This window comes from Dendrobates tinctorius, unplaced genomic scaffold (genome assembly GCF_039654945.1).
Source record: "Dendrobates tinctorius isolate UK_male_01 unplaced genomic scaffold, ASM3965494v1 ptg000151l, whole genome shotgun sequence".
Lineage (NCBI taxonomy): Eukaryota > Metazoa > Chordata > Amphibia > Anura > Dendrobatidae > Dendrobates > Dendrobates tinctorius.
Genome location: NW_027361818.1, coordinates 32,257,098 through 32,284,041, shown reverse-complemented (window position 1 = coordinate 32,284,041; position 26,944 = coordinate 32,257,098). Strand labels below are relative to the sequence as shown.

The 26,944-nt window shown below is 48.1% G+C and overlaps 1 protein-coding gene across 1 annotated transcript in view; it reads right to left on the bottom strand.

Moving 5' to 3' along the window:
- The window catches only part of LOC141050031 (erythropoietin-like), a 75,110-nt gene that overhangs the window by 11,488 nt on the left and 36,678 nt on the right, over window positions 1-26,944 (bottom strand). Inside the window, exons 2-4 of the mRNA XM_073546866.1 lie at window positions 22,619-22,740; window positions 21,341-21,415; window positions 5,019-5,183 (exon numbers count right to left, since the gene is read on the bottom strand). Of these exons, the coding sequence (XP_073402967.1) occupies window positions 5,019-5,183; window positions 21,341-21,415; window positions 22,619-22,740 (362 nt within the window). The remainder of the gene's footprint in view (window positions 1-5,018; window positions 5,184-21,340; window positions 21,416-22,618; window positions 22,741-26,944) is intronic.

The window sequence follows — 26,944 nt, the reverse complement described above, 5'->3', positions numbered from 1 at the left end:
GCATGGACACTTTTCGAAGATGATGTCTACCTCAAATGACACTGCAAGAAATCCCGGCTGGGAGCGGTGTCCAGCACTTACAAGAATCTTTGAAATGTTTTATTGTTGATAATGTGTTTTATAAGAGTATTAGTAACTGAGAAATGGCTTTTATAGAGAATTGAGAATGTTTTGATATAGAATACAGAATAAAGAATTGAAAGTAGACAGGTGACGGACCAGGTACTTGCGGTCAGCGTCTTGCGTCTAGAAGAGACAGTGAAAGTAGAAAATTGATCAAGAAATGTGTACTAGAGAAGGAAAAGCTGAATAATACTGAAGTGATAGTGAGTCACAGATAATGGCACTTACAATGAAAGATTGCACTTTTTGACTTGAAATTTAGATAGTTAAATATGAATTGTTTGTAACGTTCAAGAATAAGTACCTCCTATACTGGGAAGTTTAGTTTGAGAATTGTTTGTGCAGCATTATAGAATTTTGTATGTTCCTGTACTGTCAACTTTGTTGTCTTGCAGCCCGCAGACGTGCTGTGTTTGACAGAGGGGGGTGTGGCGCCCCTGAGGCTCAGTCGCCACAGAGGTGCTGCACCTTCTCCTAAGGTGTAGTGCCCCACCAACTAGGTAAGTTGGGAACTCCTTTCCACACTCCAACATTCGCATCCCACACGACAGGGTAGTTCAGCACAACCACATTGAGGTCTCTCTCTCCTCTAAACATTAGGAGTGCCTTGGCGGTTTCCTGCTTAGAACACTCGATGTGCTGGGAGGTGGGTGGAGTTGAGATCCATATAAAAGATGGGGAAGATTTAGAGTTACAGGTCAGATCAGTCTGAGAGTGGAGTCAGGAGGTGAGTCTGACGGGAGGTCAGACGAGAGAAGGACAGTCAGTCAGGAGAGTCTGAGGACGGGTCCGAGGAGAAGGAGTGCTGCAGTTGCCTCAGTGATCTGAGCCAGCTGGCATGGGAAAGGAACAGAAGGAGAAAGACGTAGAACTGCAACCTAAGCTTCCATAAGAGAGAGAAAGAACAGTGCGGAACGAAGGAGTAGGAAAACAGAGAGGAGACGTGGGTTGGAATAGGAACCCTGCCTATAGGTTCTCAGCGCAAGACCGGGGCCCGGTCCCCAAGGTTGTATGGACACTTATGGTTCTGCAGCAGACACCGGTGGAGTCATTGGCTGTAAATGCCCTACTTCCATCTAAGACTTGGGGCACAACAGCAACTGAATAGAGAGCCAGGACTCGGGAGAAGTGAGTCCCCAAGAGAGGCTACAGCTGTCTGCCATACGAGTAGAGTTGTTAGGAACATCTGACAGGAGGAACTCAGAGTACCACGGTACTGGAGCTCTTCACACCTTAAGGCACAATAGAGGAGTCGTTCAGGAAAGGTACATGTTGGCGGAGTGTTGGAGAGGAGAATCCTGACTTGCCCGGGAGGTTGATTGAGTCTCTGCCCCGGAGGACACGGCATGGAAGCGGGCACCAGTGTGTACCATGAACTGTGAGTAAAGCGTTGGAACTGCAAGCCCTGGTGTCTTCCATTCATTTGTGTGCTAACACCTTCAGCACCGCTACATCTGGGTACCAGCATTCCTCACACCGCCTGCGCCTTTTTTCATCTATTGCAATTACACTGCCCTGGGATTACAGCTTCACCTGTGGGGAGCTACACCATCTATGCTGCAACACACCATCAGCCCCAGAGGATCTGTACGCACCGTTGGCTTAACATCTTGCTTGCCAAACACCACAGGTGGCGTCACGAACTATCACATAAACTATATCACAAATCACCATTGATTTGGGCGCCCAGGGCCACGGACGGGGTCACCGCTGCTGTGACACATTCCCCTGACACTGGCCTGGTACCATGTACCCCACAGCCCTGGGAGGGCGACCCAAGAAGTATGAAGGCTCTGGTCTAATCCTAGCAGAAAGGGGTATGGCGGTTCTGGTCTAAGTCCAGGAGGAAGAAGTATGGCGGCTCTGATATAAGCCTAGCAGGAAGGAGTATAGTGGCTTTGGTCTAAGCCCAGCAGGAAGGAGTATGGAAGCTCAGGTCTAAGCCTAGCATGAAGGAATATGAAGGTTCTGGTCTAAGCCTAGCAGGAAGGAGCATGGCGGCTCTGGTCTATGCCTAGCAGGAAGGAGTATGGTGGCTCTGGACTAAGCCTAGCAGGATGGAGTATGGTGGCTCTGGACTGAGCCTAGCAGAAAGGAGTATGGCGGCTCTGGACGTAGCCTAGCAGGAAGGAGTATGGCGGCTCTGGACTAAGCCTAGCAGGAAAGAGTATGGCGGCTCTGGACTAAGCATAGCAGGAAGGAGTATGGAGGCTCTGGTCTAAGCCTAGCAGGAAGGAATATGAAGGCTCTGGTCTAAGCCTAGCAGGAAAGAGTATGGTGGCTCCGGTCTAAGCCTAGCAGGAAGAAGTATGAAGGCTCTGGTCTAATCCTAGCAGAAAGGGGTATGGCAGTTCTGATCAAAGTCCAGGAGGAAGAAGTATGGTGGCTCTGATATATGCCTAGCAGGAAGGAGTATAGTGGCTCTGGTCTAAGCCCAGCAGAAAGGAGTATGGAAGCTCTGGTCTAAGCCTTGCAGGAAGGAATATGAAGGCTCTGGTCTAAGCCTAGCAGGAAGGAGTATGGCAGCTCTGGTCTAAGCCAACAGGAAGGAGTATGGCGACTCTGGTCTAAGTCTAGCGGGAAGGATTATGGTGGCTCTGGACTGAGCCTAGCAGGAAGGGGTATGGCGGCTCTGGACTAAGCCTAGCAGGAAGGAGTATGGTGGCTCTGGACTGAGCCTAGCAGGAAGGAGTATGACGGCTCTGGACGGAGCCTAGCAGGAAGGAGTATGGCGGCTCTGGACTAAGCATAGCAGGAAGAAGTATGGAGGCTCTGGTCTAAGCCTAGCAGGAAGGAATATGAAGGCTCTGGTCTAAGCCTAGCAGGAAAGAGTATGGTGGCTCCAGTCTAAGCCTAGCAGGAAGAAGTATGAAGGCTCTGGTCTAGTCCTAGCAGAAAGGGGTATGGCAGTTCTGGTCTAAGTCCAGGAGGAAGAAGTATGGTGGCTCTGATATATGCCTAGCAGGAAGGAGTATAGTGGCTCTGGTCTAAGCCCAGCAGAAAGGAGTATGGAAGCTCTGGTCTAAGCCTAGCAGGAAAGAGTATGGAAGCTCTGGTCTAAGCCTAGCAGGAAGGAATATGAAGGCTCTGGTCAAAGCCTAGCAGGAAGGAGTATGGCAGCTCTGGTCTAAGCCTAGCAGGAAAGAGTATGGAAGCTCTGGTCTAAGCCTAGCAGGAAGGAATATGAAGGCTCTGGTCAAAGCCTAGCAGGAAGGAGTAGGGCGGCTCTGATCTAAGCCTAGCAGGAAGGCGTATGTTGACTCTGGACTGAGCGTAGCAGGATGGAGTACGGTGGCTCTGGACTAAGCCTAGCAGGAAGGAGTATGGTGGCTCTGGACTGAGCCTAGCAGAAAGGAGTATGGCGGCTCTGGACGGAGCCTAGCAGGAAGGAGTATGGCGGCTCTGGACTAAGCCTAGCAGGAAGGAGTATGGCGGCTCTGGACTAAGCCTTGCAGGAAGGAGTATGGTGGCTTTGGGGGATTACTCTGCCAGATGAGTATCTCCTGGTATTTCCTGTCGGGGGTCCAGCTGGGCCCTGGTTTTCTCCATGTCGGCGTCTTATCAGAGACACAGATCATATTGTCCTGTCCTTCATACTATAGATACTAAAGATGTTCTGTGCAGTAATCTGTACGTGAAGAACACACTGAAGTCCTCATAGCCACAATCATCACAGACATCTCCTCCGCCGGCTCTCGTCTTTTCATGGACATTCTCTACCATCACATAGACTTTTTTTGTCTTTATTCCAGAATATTAACCAGTTCAGCACTGCGACATTTACCCCTGTTCCAGACACATTTTTTGGGGTTTTTTGTTCTTGGTGTCAATTTTGTTCTAATTCGAATATTCAAAATATTTTTACATCTTCTTGTCGTGATTTAGTGTTTTATTCCCATGTCAGTGCCATACTCTTTGGGGGGTTTTTATATCAGTGGCAAAATAAGGGGAATATGTGTCTGTTGTTCCCTTTTTTTAACTTTTTTTTATGATCACTAAAATAGATTGCAAAACGTATTCTCTTTCCTGTAGCAATAACGTGTATATATCGGACACATTTTGTTTTTTATTTCAACGGAGGTTGAAGTTCTAACAGTGATTTAGATTGACAGTGGCTTTATTTTTTTACCTGCTTTTTATTTATTTATTTTATTTATTCTACACATTGTGACCCCCATAAACTGATAAAAGATAATGATGAGCGAATGTGCTTAGATGTCATCCGATCAGATGTTATCAGACTCGGTGGCTTTTAACATATAAATCCTTTTTCAATCTGATTTTCCCTGTAACTTGGCCTTGTCTGTGAGCCCCAGTTACAGAAGGGCAGATCCTGTCTGGGTAGCAGAGCTGATTGTCTCCCAGTGGCTCCTGCCTACACTGAGCAGCTATACGAGCGCAGGGTGAGGACGAGGCGACATTATCATACTGTACACACTAAAGGCAGAAACGGTAATAAGCGTTCTCTGTGTTCTGTATGGGGCCTGCTTGTCTCAGACAGCTGGATCCTGTGAATCTTAGCGACTACAATCTGTCATATTTTGGACAGTCATTACAGAGCGCAGTGTGGACCACCCTAGCCTTTACAGCACTTAGTTTTTACAACCTTTAATCATGACTTTCTGCCAATTTTCATGTTTTCTCTTTTGTCTTTCCCTCCGCTCCTTCCAAGAGCCACAACTTTCCCAATGACGAGAACTTTATTTGCAGTTTTCAGTGTCACCATATATAATGTACTGAGAAACACGGGAATAAATTCTGTGTGGGCTGTGAAAAGGACAATGCCCGACGCAGAGCGCCTCCGATGATCTCTGAGGGGTTTCGATGCTTATTTGGTGTGTGTGTCCTAGACCATGTCATGGGAATCGGCAGCGCACGCAGCCCGGCAGCCTCACCTTCTTGCCAGCTCTTTGCAGGACGTTGGCCATTGTCCTCACGTTACTGGAGAACCTCTGTAAGGACAGGTTGATCTGGCATTGGGAGATGAACATGGTGACTTTGGGCACAGAGTCGAGGAGCAGAGTAAATCCTCGCTGGATCTCCGCTTCTTGCTGAGACGTCTGTTAGGAAACAAAAGCATCTTTGTAATTCCAGTGTAACGTGCGTTGTACAGATTGTATCATCATTAATGCAGATGGTGGAGAGTAATGCAGGTGGTGGATCTGCCCCGTATATTCCTCCCCATATCAGCACTATGAAGCCACCACTCACTTTCCTACAGATTACGGGACACACTTTGTGCCAGTCTTGGCTCTGATGGTTACATCACTGCCCTTCCTGTCACCATGTCCCTGTCATCAGACAAAGTGCCTGGATAGTGACAATTAGCTTCATTCCAGGTCTGGCAACTTTTGTTTGTTTGCTACGCAATTACTTTTTTCTACTTCTCTAGTAATAATCTGTCATTTCATCCACCACTTGTCAGCACAACATGGCTTCCGGGCACCAGTGTTAGGAGGCCCCCATCAGAGCCATGTTGGTTCTCCTGATAAGTCCTGGGCTGAGTAAATATGTAAGGACAGGTTCACATTTGTTTGGTAATGGATTAGTCTCCACTGCCAGACCGCTCTGACCAATATGCATCTCTCCTGATGAACCCGCAGTAGAGGGAAACGCGTTGAGAGTGTGCGGACTATATCTGAGGAATGATGTTATCATGGACCTTATGGATATCATTATGAAGGAGTATATATATTCACAGATAAGTACTGTTTTTTGGGGGGTTTTTTCTCCCATGAATGGGCTTATTGTTGTCAGTATCTGGTGATTTAAGCTAGGGGTACGATATATATCTGATATCTGGAGTGGCTGTAGCACCCCTACTAATTTACACTGAGACCTGAAAATCTGGTACATTCAGTGGTGTCTTTGTTTGCTTTCATGATTTCTGACAATGTGTTATCAGATAAGCCGTTCCTGTTTACCTGCCATTGAATCATCATTGTGTCTAATGGGCAGTTTTTTATCTGGGTACTTGATATGACAATTTTTATATATACTTCATATACATAACATAGTGGTGTTGGGAAAGGGCATAATTTGCTACAAATTTATATGTAACTGGTTCTACTGTGTGTAAGTGTTATGCCTCTAAACAGACTGTCTGGACTTTCTACCTTTCCTCACATGCATATATGATTGTATAAATCTACTTTACTGCATTCATGAAGATATTCTAAGCACATGGATACAGGCCGTCTGGCCCTCTGTTTCTAATCTGTCGTCTTATAGGATGATATAGGAGATTAGGGATAGCCATCGCATGAGCGGGGGCGCCACTCTCATATTTCTTAGGGTGCCAACCTCCGCACCTAGGTAGGTGTTCAGATAGTCATTTTGTATAGGGCCAAGTCACTCTTTTCTTCACATCGGCTGAGTGAGATTGTTATCAGATGGTAGCACGTATTATCAATTTTTATACATCTTCTTTATGTCCATTTCCCCTTTTTTCCCGTTTTTTGAGGTTTTTGGGCTATAATAGAATTGTGCAGTTTTTAACTGCTATGATTTAGGTTTTTCTGACCACATGATTGGATTGGCAGATTCAGCTGGTTAGATTTGGTTTGACTGTTATACCTTATCTCTTTCCAGCAATACAATAGCCCGTTTTTTACTAGGCTTTATAATAGGGGACATCTGTGCAATTTTATATTGTTATTTTTGTACTTAATAAAAGTTATATTTTAATAGGGTTTTTTTCAGTTAGTCACTTATAGGTAACCCTTGTTCACATTAGACTTGTTAGTTGACACCTAATTAACTGCCTTCGGACCCTTGGTACCATTTCCTCTGTACCTTTACCCGTGCCTCGGTGACTGCGTCCCGCCGAAACGCCGAGATCTGCCCCAGCAACTCTGGGCATACATCCGTATTACATTGCACCCGAACCCGAGCCTCCCGATGCTGTTGTCTAGCAAGAGCTCTATCCATTTTACCCCAACCCCTGGCCACATCCTTAGCCGGTGCCAGAGGGTTCCTCTTGCGTACGTCCCTAGTCGCCTCCGCAACCACACCTTCCTGATTCCTCCAGGCTTTCTTTTTATATGTGCATTTTTTACAACTGCGTCTCTGTGTGGGACCCTGGAACTGAGCTGTCCCGAACTTACCAGGGGACAATTCCATCTCGGGGTTCAGTGAGGTCTCCACGACCTCTCCTGCCATAACCTCTAGGGGAAACCTGTTGGGGGGTTACACTCTGTCCCTAGGTTGGCGACCCCTATGGCAGGTATCTCTGACTTGGGATCTTCGGGTTCTACGCCCGGAACAATATTTACCTTGGAAGGGTTGACCCTGGTCTCCCACAGGGACCAGAAGAGGGGTAAGTCTCTTCCCGATGTAGAAGGGAGGACCGGGCTGCCAGGGCTGCAGAAGTGCCGGGTCCGGAACTACTGAGGCTGCACCTCCTGTTCCTGGGGGAACGAGATTGCAGCCAGAGCGAGCCAGTAACCAGGGTGAAGGGGGCGTGGCCAGTGAGTGTGAGGTAAAATGGGTTGCGTGGCAACTGAAGCGGTCTTCCGCCAGAACGCCGATGAGGTGCAAACCGCAACCACTGTGAAGGGAGCGACAGGCTGCGTCGTGAAGAGAAAGGGTGGCATAGTGAGGGGCTCACCAAAACCAGCGGATGCACAGGGGAGCATGTGATCGACGGAGCATTGCAGTAAGAATGTCCGGGTGCCAGCTGGTATCCAGAGAGGCGCACGCCAGGTAAAACATTGCAGCGCAACCCTTCCAGTCACGTCAACTGCTTAAGGAGGCCCACGCCGAGAGGAATCTTGTGGAGAGCTCTACTCTCTTACTCCACAGATATATGGACTAGGGGCACAGCGGGCAAAACCAGAGACCGCCCGCTGCCGCCAGAAGAAGGACCGTGAGCTAGGTGAGGACACCAGCAGACATTACACCTAACACCACTGTCATTCTGCTAACCATGGGGCCTTCAGAGAGTGACAGGCTGCGGAGTCACGATAAGTGAAACCTTTAACAAGAGACTGGTTAATTGACTTTTATTTAGTTTTACCTTTGTACTCTTTGTTTATCCTGTTATCTCCCTGTGAGGAGTTATCTCACTGTTAAATAATTAAATATAGTTGATCCCTGCTCTGCAGAATTTGTGTTACTGGATCCCAATACCTACTTACTACATTTGGCGTAGTCAGCAGGATGAAGTCTGAGGATACAGATGCTGCAGACCAGTCCACTATGGGTACCCCCAGGTTTAGTTTGCCATTGAGGGCAATGCTCAGTGATCTCCTGAAGTTCACGGGAGACAACATGAGGTTGTGGGACTGGACTGAACGGGTCAGGGTAATGCTGTGAATGCACCCCATGGCCCCTGCGTTACAGGCTGAGATAGCTTTAATGGCACTAGACGGTGAGGCCCGGTATTCTATGATGTTATGCCCTTCACATGAGCAGGATACATTTGAAAGAGTGGTCCAGGTTTTGGAGGAGATGCACGGGGACCCCACTAACATTGGAGAGTTGTAAATGCGTTTATTTGGTCGCGTACAGCGAGAAGGGGAGATGATGACGCAATATATCAACACATTGCAGGAGGTACATGCGCACATGACAAGAAGGAAAAATGTGGGAATCATGGGAGCGGGGCCTCCTGATAGGATATTGAGGGATCAATTTGTGTGGGGTCTTAGGGATGCACTGTTGAAACAGACATTGTGAGAACGCTTGCGCGTTAGCCCACGTACGACCTTCTTAGAAGTTGGGGCAGAGGCGCTCGTAAGAGAGCAAGAGCAAGGGGTGACGGGCCTTGGCAGGGATGGTCGGTAGCCATGAAGTACCTACTCCACCTGCAGCAGAGCTGAAGTGGGACCAAGAGATATGGAAAGAGTTACACAAGATGCGGAGAGAATGAACCAGTTTCAGGAGAGACCCTGTTCCGGCTCAAGAGCCACCGAGGGAAGGTTCCTCAATCCGAGGCAGAAATAATACAGGATCTCGCCTTTCTACCAGGCCTCATCAGGAAGTGAAACCTCTTGGTGCTGAAGGGGGACTGATGTGTTTCAATAGTGGGAAGACTGGACATTACGCTCGAGGTTGTGTGAGCCGGAGACAGCCCCCACCAAGGCAGCCATTAAACTTGTAGGCTCCGCGGCTGAGGGACGCAGCCCGGAGCCAGTAAGACCAAAGAAGGGGGAAGGCAGTCCCAAAAATATAGTTTCTGTGAGCCCTAAAGTCTGGGCTGAAGTGAATGAGTGAGCTGTTCACTGCTTGATCGACACCGAGTCACAAATGACTACTCTGCCGGAAGCCTACTTCACACAACACTTTCCGGAGATCTCGCATCCAGATTGGGGACCAGTAATAAGACTAACAGTGACCAATCAGTTGCCCATTCTGGTCGCAGGAGTGGTCTGGATGGAGATTATGCAGGAAGGATGTAGGCCGCAAGGTGGTCGTGTTGGTTACAAGAGACCCGTAATGACTCTGGGGATGAACGTGCTGAAGCAGATGTTACAACTACTGATTAGTGAGACACATGGACCTTTCTTGAACCAATGGAGCCCATGAACCCCCCAACGGAAGGTGTTTCAGATGCTAATCAGAGCAGCTCAAGCCCAGGAAATTTTGGAAGACTGAAGTCTTGGGAAAGGTGCTGTGTTGGTGGCTGCAAATATTACTTTACTGCCTGGCCAGACAGTGCTCACATTGCCAGTGCAAGCTTGTACTCCTCTGAAGGGAGTGGAGGTGCAGATCGAGCCAGCAGCGATGGACCAAATACCCCCTGGATTGCTCATCGCTCGAACACTAGCAAGACTGCAATGTTGTAGTGTGATGTGTCAACCTGGGGACTGAAAGTATCACCCTTTTACCCAAGAGTGAGATGACCCAAATTCTGGGCATGCCGGAGAAGCTAATGCAACCTTAAGTAGTACAACTGGCCGTTGTGCAAGGGGAACCCTGAACTCTAGCAGTTACAGCCACACTGGAGTCTTTGCCTGGCAACCAGAAAAAAGGTCATAGAATTTTAGAGTGGATATGGGCAGAATTGACAAGACTGTCACCTCAACAAGTGAAGCAAGTTTAGGATGTACTGGAGTGCTATCAGGAAGTTTCTGTCTGCCGTGAAGATGACTTCGGTTGCACTCAGACCATCGCTCATGAAAGTCCTACCGGGAGTGCCGCACCAATCAGATTAAGATATCTCCAAATACCCCCCAAGATGAACAAGTAGGTAAAGGAGATGTTGGCTCATATGCTGCAAAGTGGAGTAATACGAGAGAGACAGAATCCGTTGGCGGCTCCCATTGCGCTAGTGCGAAAAAAAGACGAGACTCTGCGGTTCTGTGTCGATTATAGGCGGCTGAACGCCTGCACTGTGCGGGACTGTTATCTGTTACCCCGAATTAAGGAGTCCCTCTCTGCTCTGGGACGGGCGAAGTATTTTTCCACCCTTGATCTGGCCGGCGGGTACTGGCAGGTGCCAATGGCAGAACATGACCGTTTGAAAGCAGCATTTGTACTGCCCATGGGACTGTTCGAGTTCAATCGCATGCCTTTTGCTCTGACTAATGCTCCAGGGATGTTCCAGCGCTTAATGGAGTGATGTTTGGGAGATTTGAATTTTGAAGCTACCTTGATCTGCCTTGATGACATCATTGTCTACTCGCCCACCTTTGAAGAGCTCCTACAGTGGCTAGAACTAGTGTTGAGCCGGTTACAGAATCATGGCCTGAAGGTGAAGCCACAGAAATGTCATCTTTTCCATAAGAAAATTGAGCATTTGGGGCATATTGTGTCGAGCAAAGGAGTAAGACCTGCATGAGAGAAAGTGGTGTTGGTGCAAGAATGGCCCACCCCTAAAAAGGGTGAAAGATTTATGGACTTTCCTAGGGCTTACTGGCTATTACCGGCAATTTGTGATAAACTTCACCCATATAGCGAATTCCTTGCTGGTACTGCTGAAGGGAGTGTCAGCCGGCTTGAAGAATCGGATCATCCAGTGGGGAAAACCGGCAAGAGGAAGCCTTTTGAGCCTTGAAAATGGCCCTCACTGAGGCCCCCATTCTTGCTTATGCTGATTCTTCACAGCCATTCATCCTTCACACTGACAGAAGTCTACATGGCCTGGAAGCAGTCCTGTCGCAGGTACAAGGAGAAAAAGAACAGGTGATAGCCTACGCGAGCCGGTCCCTGCATGATTCAGAGCGAAATCCAGACAATTATAGCTCTTTCAAGTTGGAGCGGCTGGCTGTGATATAGGCCATGACTGAGAAGTTCGTGGAGTACTTATCTGGATCAGAGGCTATAGTGAGGACGGACAACAAATCCTTAGCCCACCTTGAGAATGCAAAGCTAGGGGCCCTGGAGCAACAATGGGTGACCCGCATGGCGAAGTATCGGTACAAGATTGTCTACTGGGCCAAGGTCGAGAATACTCATGCCGACGCACTCTCCAGGATGACACACGAACACCCTGGTCGTGACCGAGACGAGGAGCTTGAGGCAGAAGAGATTCATGGATTCCGAAACCTGTCTGCCTCGTTGGTGGTGACGCAGGGACAGATCGAGGAGGAGTCTGAGGATCAGGTCCTAGGACAGTCCTGAAATGACTGAATCCAACTCCAATAAAAGGACAAAGAGACTGCCCAGCTGCGACAGTGGGTGGCATTAAAACAACTTGCAAGTCTGAGGGAGAGGAATGCCCTGTCCTCAGGCGCCTTGCTGATTCTGGGACAATGGGAAAGACTCTGCTTGAGAGATGGATTGTTGTATCAGAAAGTACAGCTGTTGTGAGAAGAGGGAGTTACTTGGCGAGTAGTACTCCAGAGAAATCGATCAAGGTTGTGGCTACCGAGGCACATGAGCGCGGGGCTCACTTCGGTGCAAAGAAAATGTTCCGGTGGCTACAGAAATTGGTGTATCACCCACGACTGAGGAATGCGGTGAAGATGCGTGTCAACAAAGCAGAAGCTGTGAGCTGGCTAAACCCCCAGAACAGTGGGCCCCAACACAGACCATTGTGACCTCCGCCCCTTTGGAAGTATTGATGATTGACTACTGGGTCACCCTCACACCCAGGGCAGCGGGGTACTCGGTACCTGGCCGGTGTCAGGGGGAAGGTGTCACAGCAGCAGTGACCCGGTCCATGGCCCTGGGCGACCAATATCAATGGCGGTGATGTTAATGGTGTTAAAGTTTATTTAAATAGTTTGTGACGCCACCCGTGGTGTTTGGCAAGGGAGGTGGTAAGCCAACGCTGCATGCAGATCCGCTGGGACTGATGGTGTGGTGCAGCAAAGATGGTATAGCTCCCCACAGGTGGAGCTGTAGTCCCAGGGCAGTGTAGGATGAGGAGAGGCGCAGAATGGTATAGATGCTGGTACCCAGATGTAGCGGTGCTGAAGGTGTTAACGGCGAATGAATGGAGGACACCAGGGCTTGCAGTTTCAAAGCTTTATTCACAGTTCGTGGTACCCATTGGTGCCTGCCTCCGTGCCGTGTTCTCCGGGGTAGAGACTCAATCAACCTCCCGGGCAAGTCAGGGTTCTCCTCTCCAACACTCCGCCAACATGTGCCTTTCCTGAACGACTCATCTATTGCACCTTTTAGTGTGAAGAGCTCCAGTACCGTAGTTCTCTGGAATTCCTTCTGTCAGATGTTGCTAGAACCTTACTTGTATGACAGACAGCTGTAGCCTCTATCGGTGACTCCCTTCTCGGAAGTCCTGGCTCTCTATCCAGTTGCTGTTGTGTCCCAAGTCTTTGATGGGAGTAGTGCATTTACAGCCAACTACTCCACTGGTGTCTGCTGCAGATCCATAAGTGTCCACACAACCTCGGGGACCGGGCCCCGGCCTTGCGCTGAGAACCTATAGGCAGGGTACTCTCTCAACCCACAACTCCTCTCTGTTCTCCTACTCCTTCGTTCCGCGCTGTTCCTTCTCTCTCTTATGGAAGCTGAGGTTGCAGTTCTACGTCCTTCTCCTTCTCTTCTCTTCCCGTGCCAGCTGGCTCAGATCACTGAGGAAGCTGCAGCACTCTTTCTAAACTGAACTCAAACTGAAATCAAAACTAACTTCAGAACTGAACTTCTCTGGGACTCACCCAAGACTGACATTCTGTCAGACTGACCTACTATTCTCTACTTTCCCTCTCTTTTATACTAACTCCACCCACCTCCCAGCACATCTCGTGTTACGAAGCAGGGTTCCACGAAGGGTGCTCTGCTACCCCCAGCCTGAAGCTGCTAGGCGGACCTACTGAACTATCCTGTGTGTGGGATGCAGGTGCTGGAGTGTGGAAAGGAGTTTCCAACTTACCTAGGCGGTGGGGAACTACCTGACTGTAGGACCAGCGCAACTTGGCTGCCAACATTGTCTGGTGATGACCGACCACTTCACCAAGTTTGTTGTGGGTATAACACAGGATGTAACTCGGGATCAGTAATGTAATGTATGTACACAGTGACTGCACCAGCAGAATAGTGAGTGCAGCTCTGGGGTATAATACAGGATGTAACTCAGGATCAGTAATGTAATGTATGTACACAGTGACTGCACCAGCAGAATAGTGAGCGCAGCTCTGGAGTATAATACAGGAGGTAACTCAGGATCAGTAATGTAATGTATGTACACAGTGACTGCACCAGCAGAATAGTGAGTGCAGCTCTGGAGTATAATACAGGATGTAACTCAGGATCAGTAATGTAATGTATGTACACAGTGACTGCACCAGCAGAATAGTGAGTGCAGCTCTGGAGTATAATACAGGATATAACTCAGGATCAGTAATGTATGTACACAGTGACTGCACCAGCAGAATACTGAGTGCAGCTCTGGGGTATAATACAGGATGTAACTCAGGATCAGTAATGTAATGTATGTACACAGTGACAGCACCAGCAGAATAGTGAGTGCAGATCTGGGGTATAATACAGAAGGTAACTCAGGATCAGTAATGTAATGTATGTACACAGTGACTGCACCAGCAGAATAGTGAGTGCAGCTCTGGAGTGTAATACAGGTTGTAACTCAGGATCAGTAATGTAATATATGCACATGCAGCCTTGGCAGTGGATCTAGAAAGTCCACACATAGCTGTGAAAATGCCAGGTGGGTTTGTCATGTAAGGAAAATTATATCACCCATAATCTGTACAATTCAATTGAAAAACAAACTGAAATATGTTCTGGTGGGGAAAAAATAGTAAAATAATGTGGATGTAAAAATCTGCACACGCTTGCATTATTACTTTATTTCAGTACCCTGTGAATTTCTGGCAACTTTCAGTCTTTTTGTTTTGGAGTCTATGATATTTGCAACTGTCCTTAATTCCCTCCACCTTAACTAAAGCCAAAGCTCCAGCTGCCGATAAGCAGCCGCTAGGCACAATGCTGCTTCCACCATACTTTTCTGTGGGGATGGTGATCTTCTGGTGATGCATAATGATGAGCGAACAGGCTCGCAACTACTCGATACTTCCTCGAGCATCTCACTGCTCGAGATGCTCAGAGCTCGCTGAGAACTTCCGGGGTTGCTCAGTGAGAGCTCGGGTCCCTGCCCTGCATGTTTGGCGCTCTTTAGAGAGCCAATGAATATGCAGGGATTGTGTGCCACATACTGTAATGTCACAGCCATGTTGGTTGTGGCATTACAGTGATTGGCTGGCCGCACAGCATCATCAGGTCTATATCAGACCTGGCACCGCCATGCTCGTCACAGTCACCTCTGGAATCACGCAGTGTAAGGAGAGTTGCTGCTGAGCTAGGGAGAGATTTGTTTGCTTCGTACTTAGTGTGGGTGTACTACATATAATACACATATCCATCCCAACTAACAGTCTTCTGAGGACTAATAAAGCTGCATAGATATCAGTGCTAGGCAGGCAGGCAGTGTATGTGGCAGACTGCAGTGCATATAGCAAGAGGGTCCATTCCAGTTCTGTCTGCTGCTGCTGCTGCTTTGACAGCTATTCCTAGACATAGCCCCAGGTATCAGGGGCCAGGAATAATTTTTTTTTACAGGCCAGCTATTTACAACTGTGATTTGTCCGTCACACGGATCAGAGATGACAAGTGCGCTCAAAATTCTGCCATTTCTGGCCTCCCTCTAAATTTTGTTGCAGTGTGTTAGTGAAGCTATTGACACCAGTTTGCTGTTAAAAGTAGTTACCTACAGACCAGCTATTTAAAACTGTGGTTTTCTGTCACGCAGATCACATATAAGTTTGCTCCAAATTCAGCCATTTGTAGTGAACGTGGAAAATATTTAAAATGGGCAAGGCGCGTGGCAAGGGACGGGGAACTGGACGTGATGGTTCATGCAGAGGCCAAGGCCATGGCCGTGGACAAGCTGAAATTGTGCCACCACAAACACCCACATCTTCTCGCCCAACCTTCCTGTCCGAATTACTAGGAGACCGCAGCAGACCACTACTGAACCCAGAGCAGTGTTAAATGTTTGTTGGTTGGATAGCAAATAATGCTTCCAGTCACTTTGCCACTACCACCAGCACCCTGTCTTCCACACAGTCATGTCTCAGTAGCCATGAATCTGGACCACATATTCCTCACCCTGATCCTCCTTCCTCCCACCATGCCGCGTACCTGGAGACAAATGATCCCACACTTGGACATTCCGAAGAGCTGTTCAGTTTTCCATTTATAGATTCGGGCCTCTCGCCCGTTCCACTTGAATCGGGGCAAGAAGAGATCGCATGTAGCGATGCCCAAATATTTGAGCAGCCACGGTCACACAAAGGAGACTGTGGGAACGTGTCACAACAGGTGGACAATGATGAGACACAATTGCCAGAAAGTCAGGACGAGGACTAGGGTGCGGAAGCGGAGGACGAGGTGGCGGATGATATAGTAAATGACCCAACCTGGCAGGAGGACATGCAGAGCGAGGACAGCAGCACACAGGGGGAGGGAGGCGTAGCACCCCAACAGGCAGGAAGAAGCAGTGTGCTGGCCGCAGACAGAAGGTGGGCAACCGTTCCTCATAACAATAACACAACGGAAGTTGCCAGAACAACTGTTATTTCTTCCCGAGTCTGGTTGCTTTTAAAGACCCCAAAAAGGCCATTTGCACAACCTGCCAGGCCAGCATCAGCACGGGTAGCAAAACTACCACCTGACCATCACCAGCATGATCAGGCACATGGCAGCAAAGCACCCGACTTTGTTAGCCAAACCCCCAGGTCCAGGAATAGTGTTTGCGGTGTGCATGCAAGCCAATCCCCTGTCCATGGTGCATGTGAAGATGCCTCCTGCCCTGCACCTGTCATTTCACACACTCAATTAGCACCATCAGCAAGCACGTCCTTGTCCCAGCGCAATGTTCAGTTGTCCATACCCCAGTCCTTGGAACGCAAGCGCAAATACGTAGCCAACGCCCCACAGGCCACAGTACTAAATTCACACATTTCGCGACTGTTTGCGCTCAAAATGTTGCCTTTTTAGGCTCGAGGAGACGGAAGCTTTCTGCAACCTGATGGCGGCGGCCGTCCCTCAGTACTCGGTCCCCAGCCACCACTATTTCTACTGGTGTGGCATCCCCACATTACACAAGCACGTGTTCCCACAACATTAGCCGTGCCCTCAACAATGCAGTTACTGGGAAAGTCCTCCTAACCACGAACACGTGAACAAGTGCTTGTGGGCAGGGACGGTACATCTCGCTGAGGGCACACTGGGTTAACATAGTGGAAGCTGGGACCCAGTCGGACCTTGAAATGGAACACATCCTCCCGACGCCGAGGATTGTGGGCCGAGGTCAATCAGGGTTGCCCCCACAGTCTACAGCTCCTGCACCTCATCCTCCTCCTTCTCTGCAGCCCTGCCTCAGCAAAGCGGCAACAGGCTGTGCTGAAGCTAATATGCTTAGGTGACAAACCGCACAATGCTGAAGAGTTGTGGACAGCTCTGAAAGAGCAGGCAGATCTGTGGCTGACACCGCTGAACCTACAGCCAGGTATGGTCATGTGGCACAATGGCAGGAACATGGCGAAGCAAAATGAGCTCTGAGGCAAAGCAAGCTCACACACGTACTTTTCCTGGCTCATGTGCTTAAACTCGTGATTCAGCGGTTTCTCAAAACCTACCCGGAGCTGCCGGATCTGCTTGTGAAAGTGTGGCGCCCCTGAGGCTCCGTCGCCACAGAGGTACTGCACCTTTCTCCTAAGGTGTAGTGCCCCACCATCCGGGTAAGGTGGGAACTCCTTTCCACACTCCAACACTCGCACCCCACACAACAGGGTAGTTCTGCACAACCACATTGCGGTTCCTTGCTCAGAGGGTAGCAGAGTACCTTTGGTGGTTCCCTGCTTGGAACACTGGATGTGCTGGGAGGTGGGTGGAGTTAAGATACATAAAAGAGTGAGAAAGTGTAGGAGGACAGGTCAGTCTGACAGAAGGTCAGTCGGGTAGGAAGTCACTCAGACAGAAGTGAGGATCCCTGGAAGAAGGGATGGAAGAAGGAGTGCTGCAGCTGCCTCAGTGATCTGAGCCAGCTGGCACGGGAAAGGAAAAGAAGGAGAAAGACGTAGAACTGAAATCTAAGCTTCCATAAGAAAGCAAGACAAGTACGGAACGAAGGAGTAGAGAGAACAGAGAGGACGTGGGTTAGAAGAGGAACCCTGCCTATAGGTTCTCAGCGCAAGGCCAGGGCCCAGTCCCCGAGGTTGTATGGACACTTATGGTTCTGCAGCAGACATCGGTGGAGTAGTGGGCTGTAAATGCACTACTCCCATCTAAGACTTGGGGCACAACAGCAATTGGATAGAGAGCCGGGACTCAGGAGAAGGGAGTCCCCGAAGCAGGCTACAGCTGTCTGCCATTCAAGTAGATTTCTTGGGAACATCTGACAGGAGGAACTCCAGTGTAACTCAGTACTAGGAGATCTTCACACTTTAAGGCGCTATAGAGGAGTCATTCAGAAAGGTACATGTTGGCGGAGTGTTGGAGGGGAGAATCCTAACTTGCCCGTAGGTTGATTGAGTCTCTGACCCAGAGGACACAGCGCAGAGACAGGCACCTGTGTGTGTGTACAACGGACTGTGAGTAAAGCTTTGGAACTACAGGCCCCGGTGTCCTCCATTCATTCAGCACCGCTATAGCTGGGTACCATTCTCCACACCGCCTGCACCTCTCCTCTTCCATTTCGTCCACGCTGACTTGGGGCTACAGCTTCACCTGTGGGGAGCTACACCATCTAGGCTGCAACACACCGCCAGTCCCAGAGGATCTACATGCAGCGTCGGCATAACATCCTACTTGCCGAACACCACAGGTGGCGTCACGAACTATTCCATTCCATTAACTACATTCCACCATTTACATTCCCCCATTACTTGGGCGCCCAGGGCCACGGACCGGGTCAATGCTGCTGTGACACATTCTCCTGACACCGGCCCGGTACCGAGTACCCCACAGCCCTGGGAGGGCGACCCAACTGTACGCCACCTGTGTGCCTATTTTACGAAGTCAGCTACAGCTTCCGTAGCCCTTGCCGTGCTTCAGCAGCGTTTGCAGCTTCCGGCTCACTGACTGTTGTGTGATGTCCTCACGTGTTTGAACTCTACACTGCATATGTTGGAAAGGATTTGTGAGCAGAAGAGGGCAGTTGTTGACTATCATAGCATCAACAAGGCCATCGGTATTCAGTTCAGACTCCACACATAAGACTTCAGGAGTGGACATGGATGTCAGACATGTGTACCATTCTCCAAAACTTTGAGGACTCCACCAAGATGGTGAGCGGCAATAACACCATAACTAGCGTCACCATCCCACTTCACTGTGTTCTGAAACACTCTATGCTCACAATCAAAGAGGATCCATTGCAGGCGGAGCATGATGAGATGGAGCAAGAAACCATGCAGGGTGATTACACACAGCCCAGCCTCATCTCATCTCAATGTGGATTGGGTGACAATGAGTAAGAGGAGGAGGAATAACAGGAGCTAGTTTCATGCGCTATAGACCGTACTACCTGCACAACTGTCATACCGTCTGTTCAGCGTGGATGGTCTGAGGATAGGGGGAAGGAGGAGGAAAGCATCGTCAGTCGTCCTCTTGGTGAGGACACGGAAGACTTGCCTGTTAGCAGTCTGGCATACATGGATGAGTTTGTTACGCTGCCTTTCTCGTGACCCTCGTGTTCTCAAAATTTTGGGTGACAGTCATTACTGGGTAGTGACACTTCTAGACCCACGCTACAAGGAGAGCTTTCTATCTCTTATTCCCGAGGCGGACAGGTCTACTAAATTGGGGGTGTACCAGAGGGCCCTTGTTGCGTAATTATTTAAAAACATTCCCATCTGGAAACGCTGGCGGCAGAGGTCACAGTTTGTTGGACAACCAAGCAGTACAGGTGAGAAAGACTCAACTCCGATCCAGCAGAGGCAGGGGAACACTGGAAAAGTTCTGGGAGAGTTTTCTCAGACCCTCCTATCGCACTGGCCCTGAGGTGCAGGGTACTTTCACAAGGAGTGCAAAGTTTTGGAAGATGCTGAGGGAGTACCTTGCTGACTGTACCAACGTCCTCCGTGATTCCTCTGTGCCTTATAATTATTGAGTATCCAAGCTGGACACATGGCATGAACTGGCTCTCTAAGCCTTGGAGGTCCTGGCCTGCCCTGCTGCTAGTGTTTTGTCAGAGCGGGTTTTTAGTGCCGCTGGTGGAATTATACCCGATAAGCGCATCCGCCTGTCAACTGAAAATGCAGACAGGCTGACTCTTGTAAAAATGAACAAGGGCTGGATTGGGCAAGACTTCTCAACACCACCAAATGATAGCAGCGTAACATAACCTCCAATACAGTGTCTTTTTTGGGAGGTGTATTCCCATACTCCTGTTCACACCCACACATGGGTATACGCTTCCTGATTTTGGCTATTTGCTATTCTTCTCCTCATCCTCATTATCCACCACCAGATCACCAGGGTGACCTTGGTCCGTGATACAACACCCAGATCATTTAAAGGGTGTGTTTATGATGCCCGTAAAAACAATTTGTTACACAGTATGTTGATGTATACTACCCAGGGGTAAATGTTTGTCAGCCCATACACTTAGTGCATGGGCATTACAAGTATAGGAGACCCGCTCCTTTCTAATAGGAACATTTTTCATGGGGCCCTCCTCAACATCTCTTCAAAGGGGTATTGGGGTGATTCCAAATTTTTGGCAGCCCTTGCATTCACTGCATAGGCAAACAGTATGGGAGACCCACTTCCTAATAATGGGGACATTGTTGTCAGTAGGCCGTTTCTGTACGTCTCGTCAAAGGGGTATTGGGATGCATCCAAATTTTGGGCACCCTGCCACTCACTGCATAGGCAATAACAGTATAGGAGACCCACTGTTTAATAATGGGAACAAAAAAGCATAGCTGGCCCTTTAAGAATAGTAAAAGCTGCCTGATGGCCCAATAAAAATAGGCTTTGTGACTTTTAGAGTCAAGTGGTGGAGGAATATTTTTGTTTTTGGTTATTTATTTGGCCATACATACAAATCATTACTCTGGAAAGGATGTTCCTTAACATATTTCCCAGGAAAATCCATTTTGGTTTCGCTTTTGTATGTTTTTTGGTGAGCCTGTAAAAGTGGGGTGTCCTTCCCCATGCTGGTCCCATGTCATTTGAGCACTTTTCTCATCGATTTCTGCAATTTCTAGTCCCTCTGCAGACCGCTGAGGGGGGCGTCGGAAAAATGCTCGAGTTTCCCATAGACTTACATTGGGCTCGTTGCTCAGGTCGAGTACCCTAGTATTCCAATATGCTCGACCCGAACAAGAAGCACCCGAGCATTTTAGTGCTCGCCCATCACTAGTGATGCAGTGTTGCCTTTGCACCTTTTGGAATTTTTTACCAGAAAGTTTCATCTAAGTTCCATCAGATATAATACGTTGCTCTCAGGTTTTTAGGAGACTTGATGGCGGTTTTGGCAAAATCTAGCTGGGATTGGATGTTTTTCTTTTAAGAAAAGGCTTCCATCTTCACCTCTTCACCCACATATGAAGACAGTTGTCATATGCAGCTCACAATGAGGACAGGTCAGAAAATGCAGTCGATAAAGTGTGGGATTTTACCAGGGGTGTGTAGACTTCTTAGATCCCCTCTACATTCCATAATTAAAGTGTACAATGGAATTTAAGAACTAACATCCAAGGTTGCCCCTTTGCATCAGTCATCGTGTCGATAGCGGCACATAAATACACTGATATCTCATATATGAAGCAGCTTGATCTCTTACCTGCAGCCGACTCCATTCTGCGGTCAGACTTGGTTGTGGCAGGGTGACGTTCTCGGAGAATGAACATGGAACGTTCTGTAGAGGAGAACAAGGATGAGTCTACAACAGGGAATCGGAATCTAGATCTCTATAACGTAACAATAACGCAGGATCCCGGAGCTGAACTCCGAATGCTGCACTCTACTAAAATTTTGCGCTTTTCTCTTGCATTTTTGGTATGTCACTGACTTCTTTACACTAGATGCATACCTTATTACCTTATTCCAGGGGTGGGCAATTAATGTTCCCAAGGGGCCATATGAGAAACTGGCACTGCTGTGGAGGGCCGAGCCAATCAGCTGAACTTAAAGGGACGCTCCGAAACCGAATGTGAATTTGATACTAAATGTACATCTACTTATTGTAATCTAATCTCCTTTTCTAAAACAGTTCAATGAAAAATTCCCTAATCTACCCTCTCTACATTCTCACTTTCTCTCTTCCTTTCTGTTTATTTAAACTTCCAGTGACATTTTGGTTGAGATTCACCAGTGCATGCTGGGATACTGAAATGAGCTGTCATCAGGGGGCAGAGGCATCAGTGATGTCTGTTTCAGGGCTGGGTTAGTCCTGCAGTGCTCACCTGATGAGGTAAATTCTGACATGTGCTTCCTGTGCTAGATCCCTTTGAATGCACAGTGACAGTGCGCTCCCTTGCTGGCTCTAAAGAGAAGTGACAAGCTGGCAAGAGAGTGCACTGTCAGTGCAAATTGTAAGGAGGCAATGCGACGAGCAGGGACTAGTCCAGTCTCTGAAAAAGATGTCGCTGATGATGCTTCATTTCAAGGTGGGGAAAGCAGCTGTGGCAGTGACCCCTGATGATATCCCGTGTGAGTATACAAAAATACCCTGGGATTCTCAAACGAGATTTTTTTCTGCACACCCATAGACTTCAACATGTGAGTTTCCTTGGAAATACAGGATAGACCAGTGAAGAGACTGATGCATGCTGGGATCTATTTCACACAGACATTTTCACACTGTAATCTATATAGCTCCATTTTCTAACATTGATCCTGGCGCTGTCCGTGTCCATAGTGGCTTGTCCTTGCCCCGTTCCCCTTAATACAGCAATCTCGCTCTCTGAGTATATATATATATGGAGGGCCCCAGATGTTAGGGGCTGCTTATAACCTCCATTGTAATGCTGTACTCCAGGTGCCATAAATTCTACTTGCACGCTGTGTGATCGGCACTAGACCTCCACAGATCCATTGTGTTCACATTCCCGCCACTCACCATGGCTTTTTCCTGATCAATAACGGTTCTGATGTAATGATCGAGAACTGATCTGTCGCAGAATGGCAGGCAAGTAACAAGTCTCACATCAATAAGTAACATCTGTAGCAGGATAAGTAAACCTGGAAAACAGAGAGGAGACATGATAAATAATATTTATCAACTGAGCCAGAAACATTATAGGACAAAGGTTCCTACCATGGGCAAACACCTGAACTAGATGGCCAAAATCAATAGTCCACATGGACACTCTTCAGCACCTAATTCCTACAATAAGCATGAAGCCAATAACCACAAGATCCATCCATCCGTCATGACGGTGGCTTAGAGGTTGTCCATTTTTTCCTTGAATCGAGCATTTTCAATGCTGAGACTAGGGAACTGGTGTTGGCTTTGCTGCGATTTGTGCTGACTGTCAGGAAAATATGAGTTATTTCCTAGTATCGTAGGTACCCATCCACATCTGCCTGATGCCCTTCCTTTGTTTGCGAGAGACAAGCTCACAAGTGATTCCCCCTCGCAGCTGCAGACCCCTCTCTCTGCCTCTGTGAAATTCTATCCAATCCTCCCCTTCAGCAGATGGTCATTTTTATTGCATCTGGCCAGTTAAGTGCGGTTTTTCCCACCAAGATTACCTTTGTCTATTTCAGGTCGAATTTAGCAAAACACAATAATCCTAGAGACAGGCAAAATATATTTCCAGAATCAGTATCATTAAGGCTACGCACGGCCACATTTTGCCGCCAGTGCGGCAATCAGATTCTGGGAAAACAGTTTCTGCCCCCAGTAAAGCGCAGGCATGTCATATTTGGTCTCAAAAGAATGGTCAAGTCACAGGGGAAAAGGTAATGCCCCTGTCATCACCCTGTCAGCCCCCAGCCAAAGATATGGAAAGATGGGAGTTTTAATAACTTTTCAAAATAGGAGGTCCTCCCGGGAACAGCCCATATGTGAGTTCAACAAAGGTGGGAGTTCCTAAGTTGATGGGGCAACTATAAAACAAGAACAACCATTTTGAGAGGTGTTCAAACCTAGGGAAGACAGCTACTACTCATGCTGTGGACTGAATCTTTGTCTTTGGGAAGGCTCTCCTCCCCTCATCGACACGTCATACCTGTGACTGAGAGAGAGTAAGTTTCTTATAGAATCATAGAATGTTAGAGTTGGAAGGGACCTCCTGGGCCATCTGGTCCACCCCCGGCTCAAAGCGGGATTCACTAAATCATCCCAGACTTATTTGAATCCCTTTTATTTCTAACTGTCTGTATATACTGTGTTTTGTCTCCCTTTGTAATATCTTTTGTATTTTTGTAAACACTGCCTATATTTTATGGAGTAAACTTATAAATTTACTAGTTTCGTTATTTTTGCTCTGTGATGGAACCGACATGTAATACGTGCCAAATCACGCTACCTGCGGGCAGGTTTCTGACCCAATACAGGCTTTAGTATCAAACGAGGATCTGGTGGCAGCATAGCATCCTGGTGGTATTGGGAAACCATGGCAGTGACTGATCGGAGGTTTATGTGTGTATTCCCGGCCTGGGACTGGTGATGGACACACCGGCCTCACTGTAGAGTGCCCGATAGTCAGTACACGACAAGGCAGCCTTTCCAGCGACTACTTATCCTATGTGCAGTTCCATGACTGACCTGAGGATAAGGGGGTGCCAGAGGGCTGCAAGTTCCTAACTGGAAGTGAAAGTGGAAACAAAATTTTTGGGGTTATATATCTCATGACATCTGGACAGTAAATTCATGAGAGAAGGAGAAAATTAATTATGGATCAAAAACAGCATCTGCAGCCCCCACAACTTTCTTTTGTGCCATCCAGATATGACCATAGGCTCATATTTCCAGGATCAACTGGATTCGCCCATGTTAATGCTGCTGTTTGTGACTGAATGATGGGCTTATTTATGGCATTGCATGGCACCTATACTGTGTCTCCCCCACTTCTCTCTGTACAGTCAATAGGGAATATTCCGCTCAGTTACAAACCATTTTTTGGCCCCTTTGAAGCTCAGGGTCCAGGAGCCGAGGGGCCATGTTTGACACCTCTCAGTGTTCTTCCAGGAGACCCCCGTGGTTCTGAGTTCCTGCAATAAGAGTGGGCAGATGTCATCTCCTTTGTTAGGCGCCAGTATATGGATGCGACCTTAACGAATTATTTTACTGACGTTCTAGATTCCTTTACAATTATAGATTTCCTTCACAGAAAGATTAAAATACTGAAACATTTTATTGCTATAATATCTGTCCAAAGGATCCGTGCTCTTTACTTCAATCCTTTTCAAGATTTTAATCAAGTGTAAGTTATTTTTCTTGCTGCTTAGTACTTAGAATAATCTCTGGAAGATACAGGAGAATAATGTGTTGACTTTGGCCAAGGATGAGAAACGGCGCCACATTACACGGAGCACAGAGTCATCCAGAGCCCCACTGCCTCGGAACATTCATCACCTTCTATTTCTATCTACTTTCTATCTAATTTTAATGTGTTTCTAGAGAAGCGCAGGATCTTATTTCACTCCACAAGTGAGAGATGCGATTAGAGATCTGAATCAGGGGAGTCACTACAATATCTATTGTTTTCTGATGATCAGGCAGATGCTCTCCAGATATTAGGATTCATTCTTTACTTCGCTTTCCATTCCACATTTCTTAGTAAACTGCGAGTCAAATATGTTCTGAGAGTGACATTAGCGTTGTGCCTCTGGGATACGTGCCCTATACTTGTGTGACATTAGCATTGTGCCTCTGTGATACGTGCCCTATACTTGTGTGACATTAGCATTGTGCCTCTGTGATACGTGCCCTACAGTTGTCCAGGGTCCAGATTACAGATGGCACAGGAGCTGGCTAGCTTGGAAGCAACTTAGGAATCTCTCTAGGCAGATGGGTTGTGTAGTCTCCATCCTAGCGCTTAGTTTTAGGTACTTGCAGTACTGTGTTACACTGAAGTTCCACTGGCTTATTCTCTTTAGAACTCCCTCATATGGCAGACAGCTGTAGCCTTCCTCTTCTGGCCCACACGTCCGGTTTCTGTTGCAGGACCATCAGTGTCCGTACAGCCTTGGAGACCGGGCTCCAGATCATGCGCTATAGCTGGGAATGAGCCTGAACTCTCTGCTCAATCTCCCAGCTCTTCTCCTCATGTCCACACACGTTGCCCTCCTCACACAAACTCCTAAATCTTCCTTCCTGGCCCCCAGAGAGTAGCTCCTCCCCAGTTTTGGTTCAGAGCTCCCTCTGCTGGCCTGGAATGAGAACTGTGTTGTGGTTAACTGCTAGAGAGATCCTTTATTGCTTCCAAGCATGACATCACCCTCCCTAGGAGGAAGGCAATGCCACTGTGGCGACCATACTCCTGGGGGCGCCACACTTGTGTGACATTAGTATTGTGCCTCTGTGATACGTGCGCTATACTTGTGCGACATTAGCATGTTGCCTCTGTGATACGTGCGCTTTACTTGTATGATGTGTTTTTCTTGTGTGGCATGAGTTGTGCTTATGTGATATGTGCGCAGTGCTTGTGGGATGTGTGTACTGTGCTCATTTGACGTGTGCGCTGTGCTTCTCTGATGTATCTGACATGTGCGCTGTACTCGTGTGACGTGTGCGCTGTGCTTCTCCAATGTATCTGACGTGTGCGCTGTGCTCGTGTGACATGTGCGCTGTGCTTCTCTGATGTATCTGACGTGTGCTCGTGTGGCGTGTGTGCTGTGCTTTTCCGATGTATCTGATGCGTGCGCTGTTGTCATGTGACGTGTGCGCTGTGCTTCTCTGCTGCCTCTGATGTGTGCGCTGTGCTCGTGTGACATGTGCGCTGTGCTTTTCCGATGTATCTGACGTGTGCTCGTGTGACATGTGCGCTGTGCTTCTCTGATGTATCTGACGTGTGCGCTGTGCTCGTGTGACATGTGCGCTGTGCTTCTCTGATGTATGACGTGTGCGCTGTGCTCATGTGACATGTGTGCTGTGCTTCTCTGATGTATCTGACGTGTGCTCATGTGACATGTGCGCTGTGCTTCTCTGATGTATCTGACGTGTGCTCGTGTGACATGTGTGCTGTGCTTCTCTGATGTATCTGACGTGTGCGCTGTGCTCATGTGACATGTGTGCTGTGCTTCTCTGATGTATCTGACGTGTGCTCATGTGACATGTGCGCTGTGCTTCTCTGATGTATCTGACGTGTGCTCGTGTGACATGTGTGCTGTGCTTCTCTGATGTATCTGACGTGTGCTCGTGTGGCGTGTGTGCTGTGCTTTTCCGATGTATCTGACGTGTGCTCGTGTGGCGTGTGTGCTGTGCTTTTCCGATGTA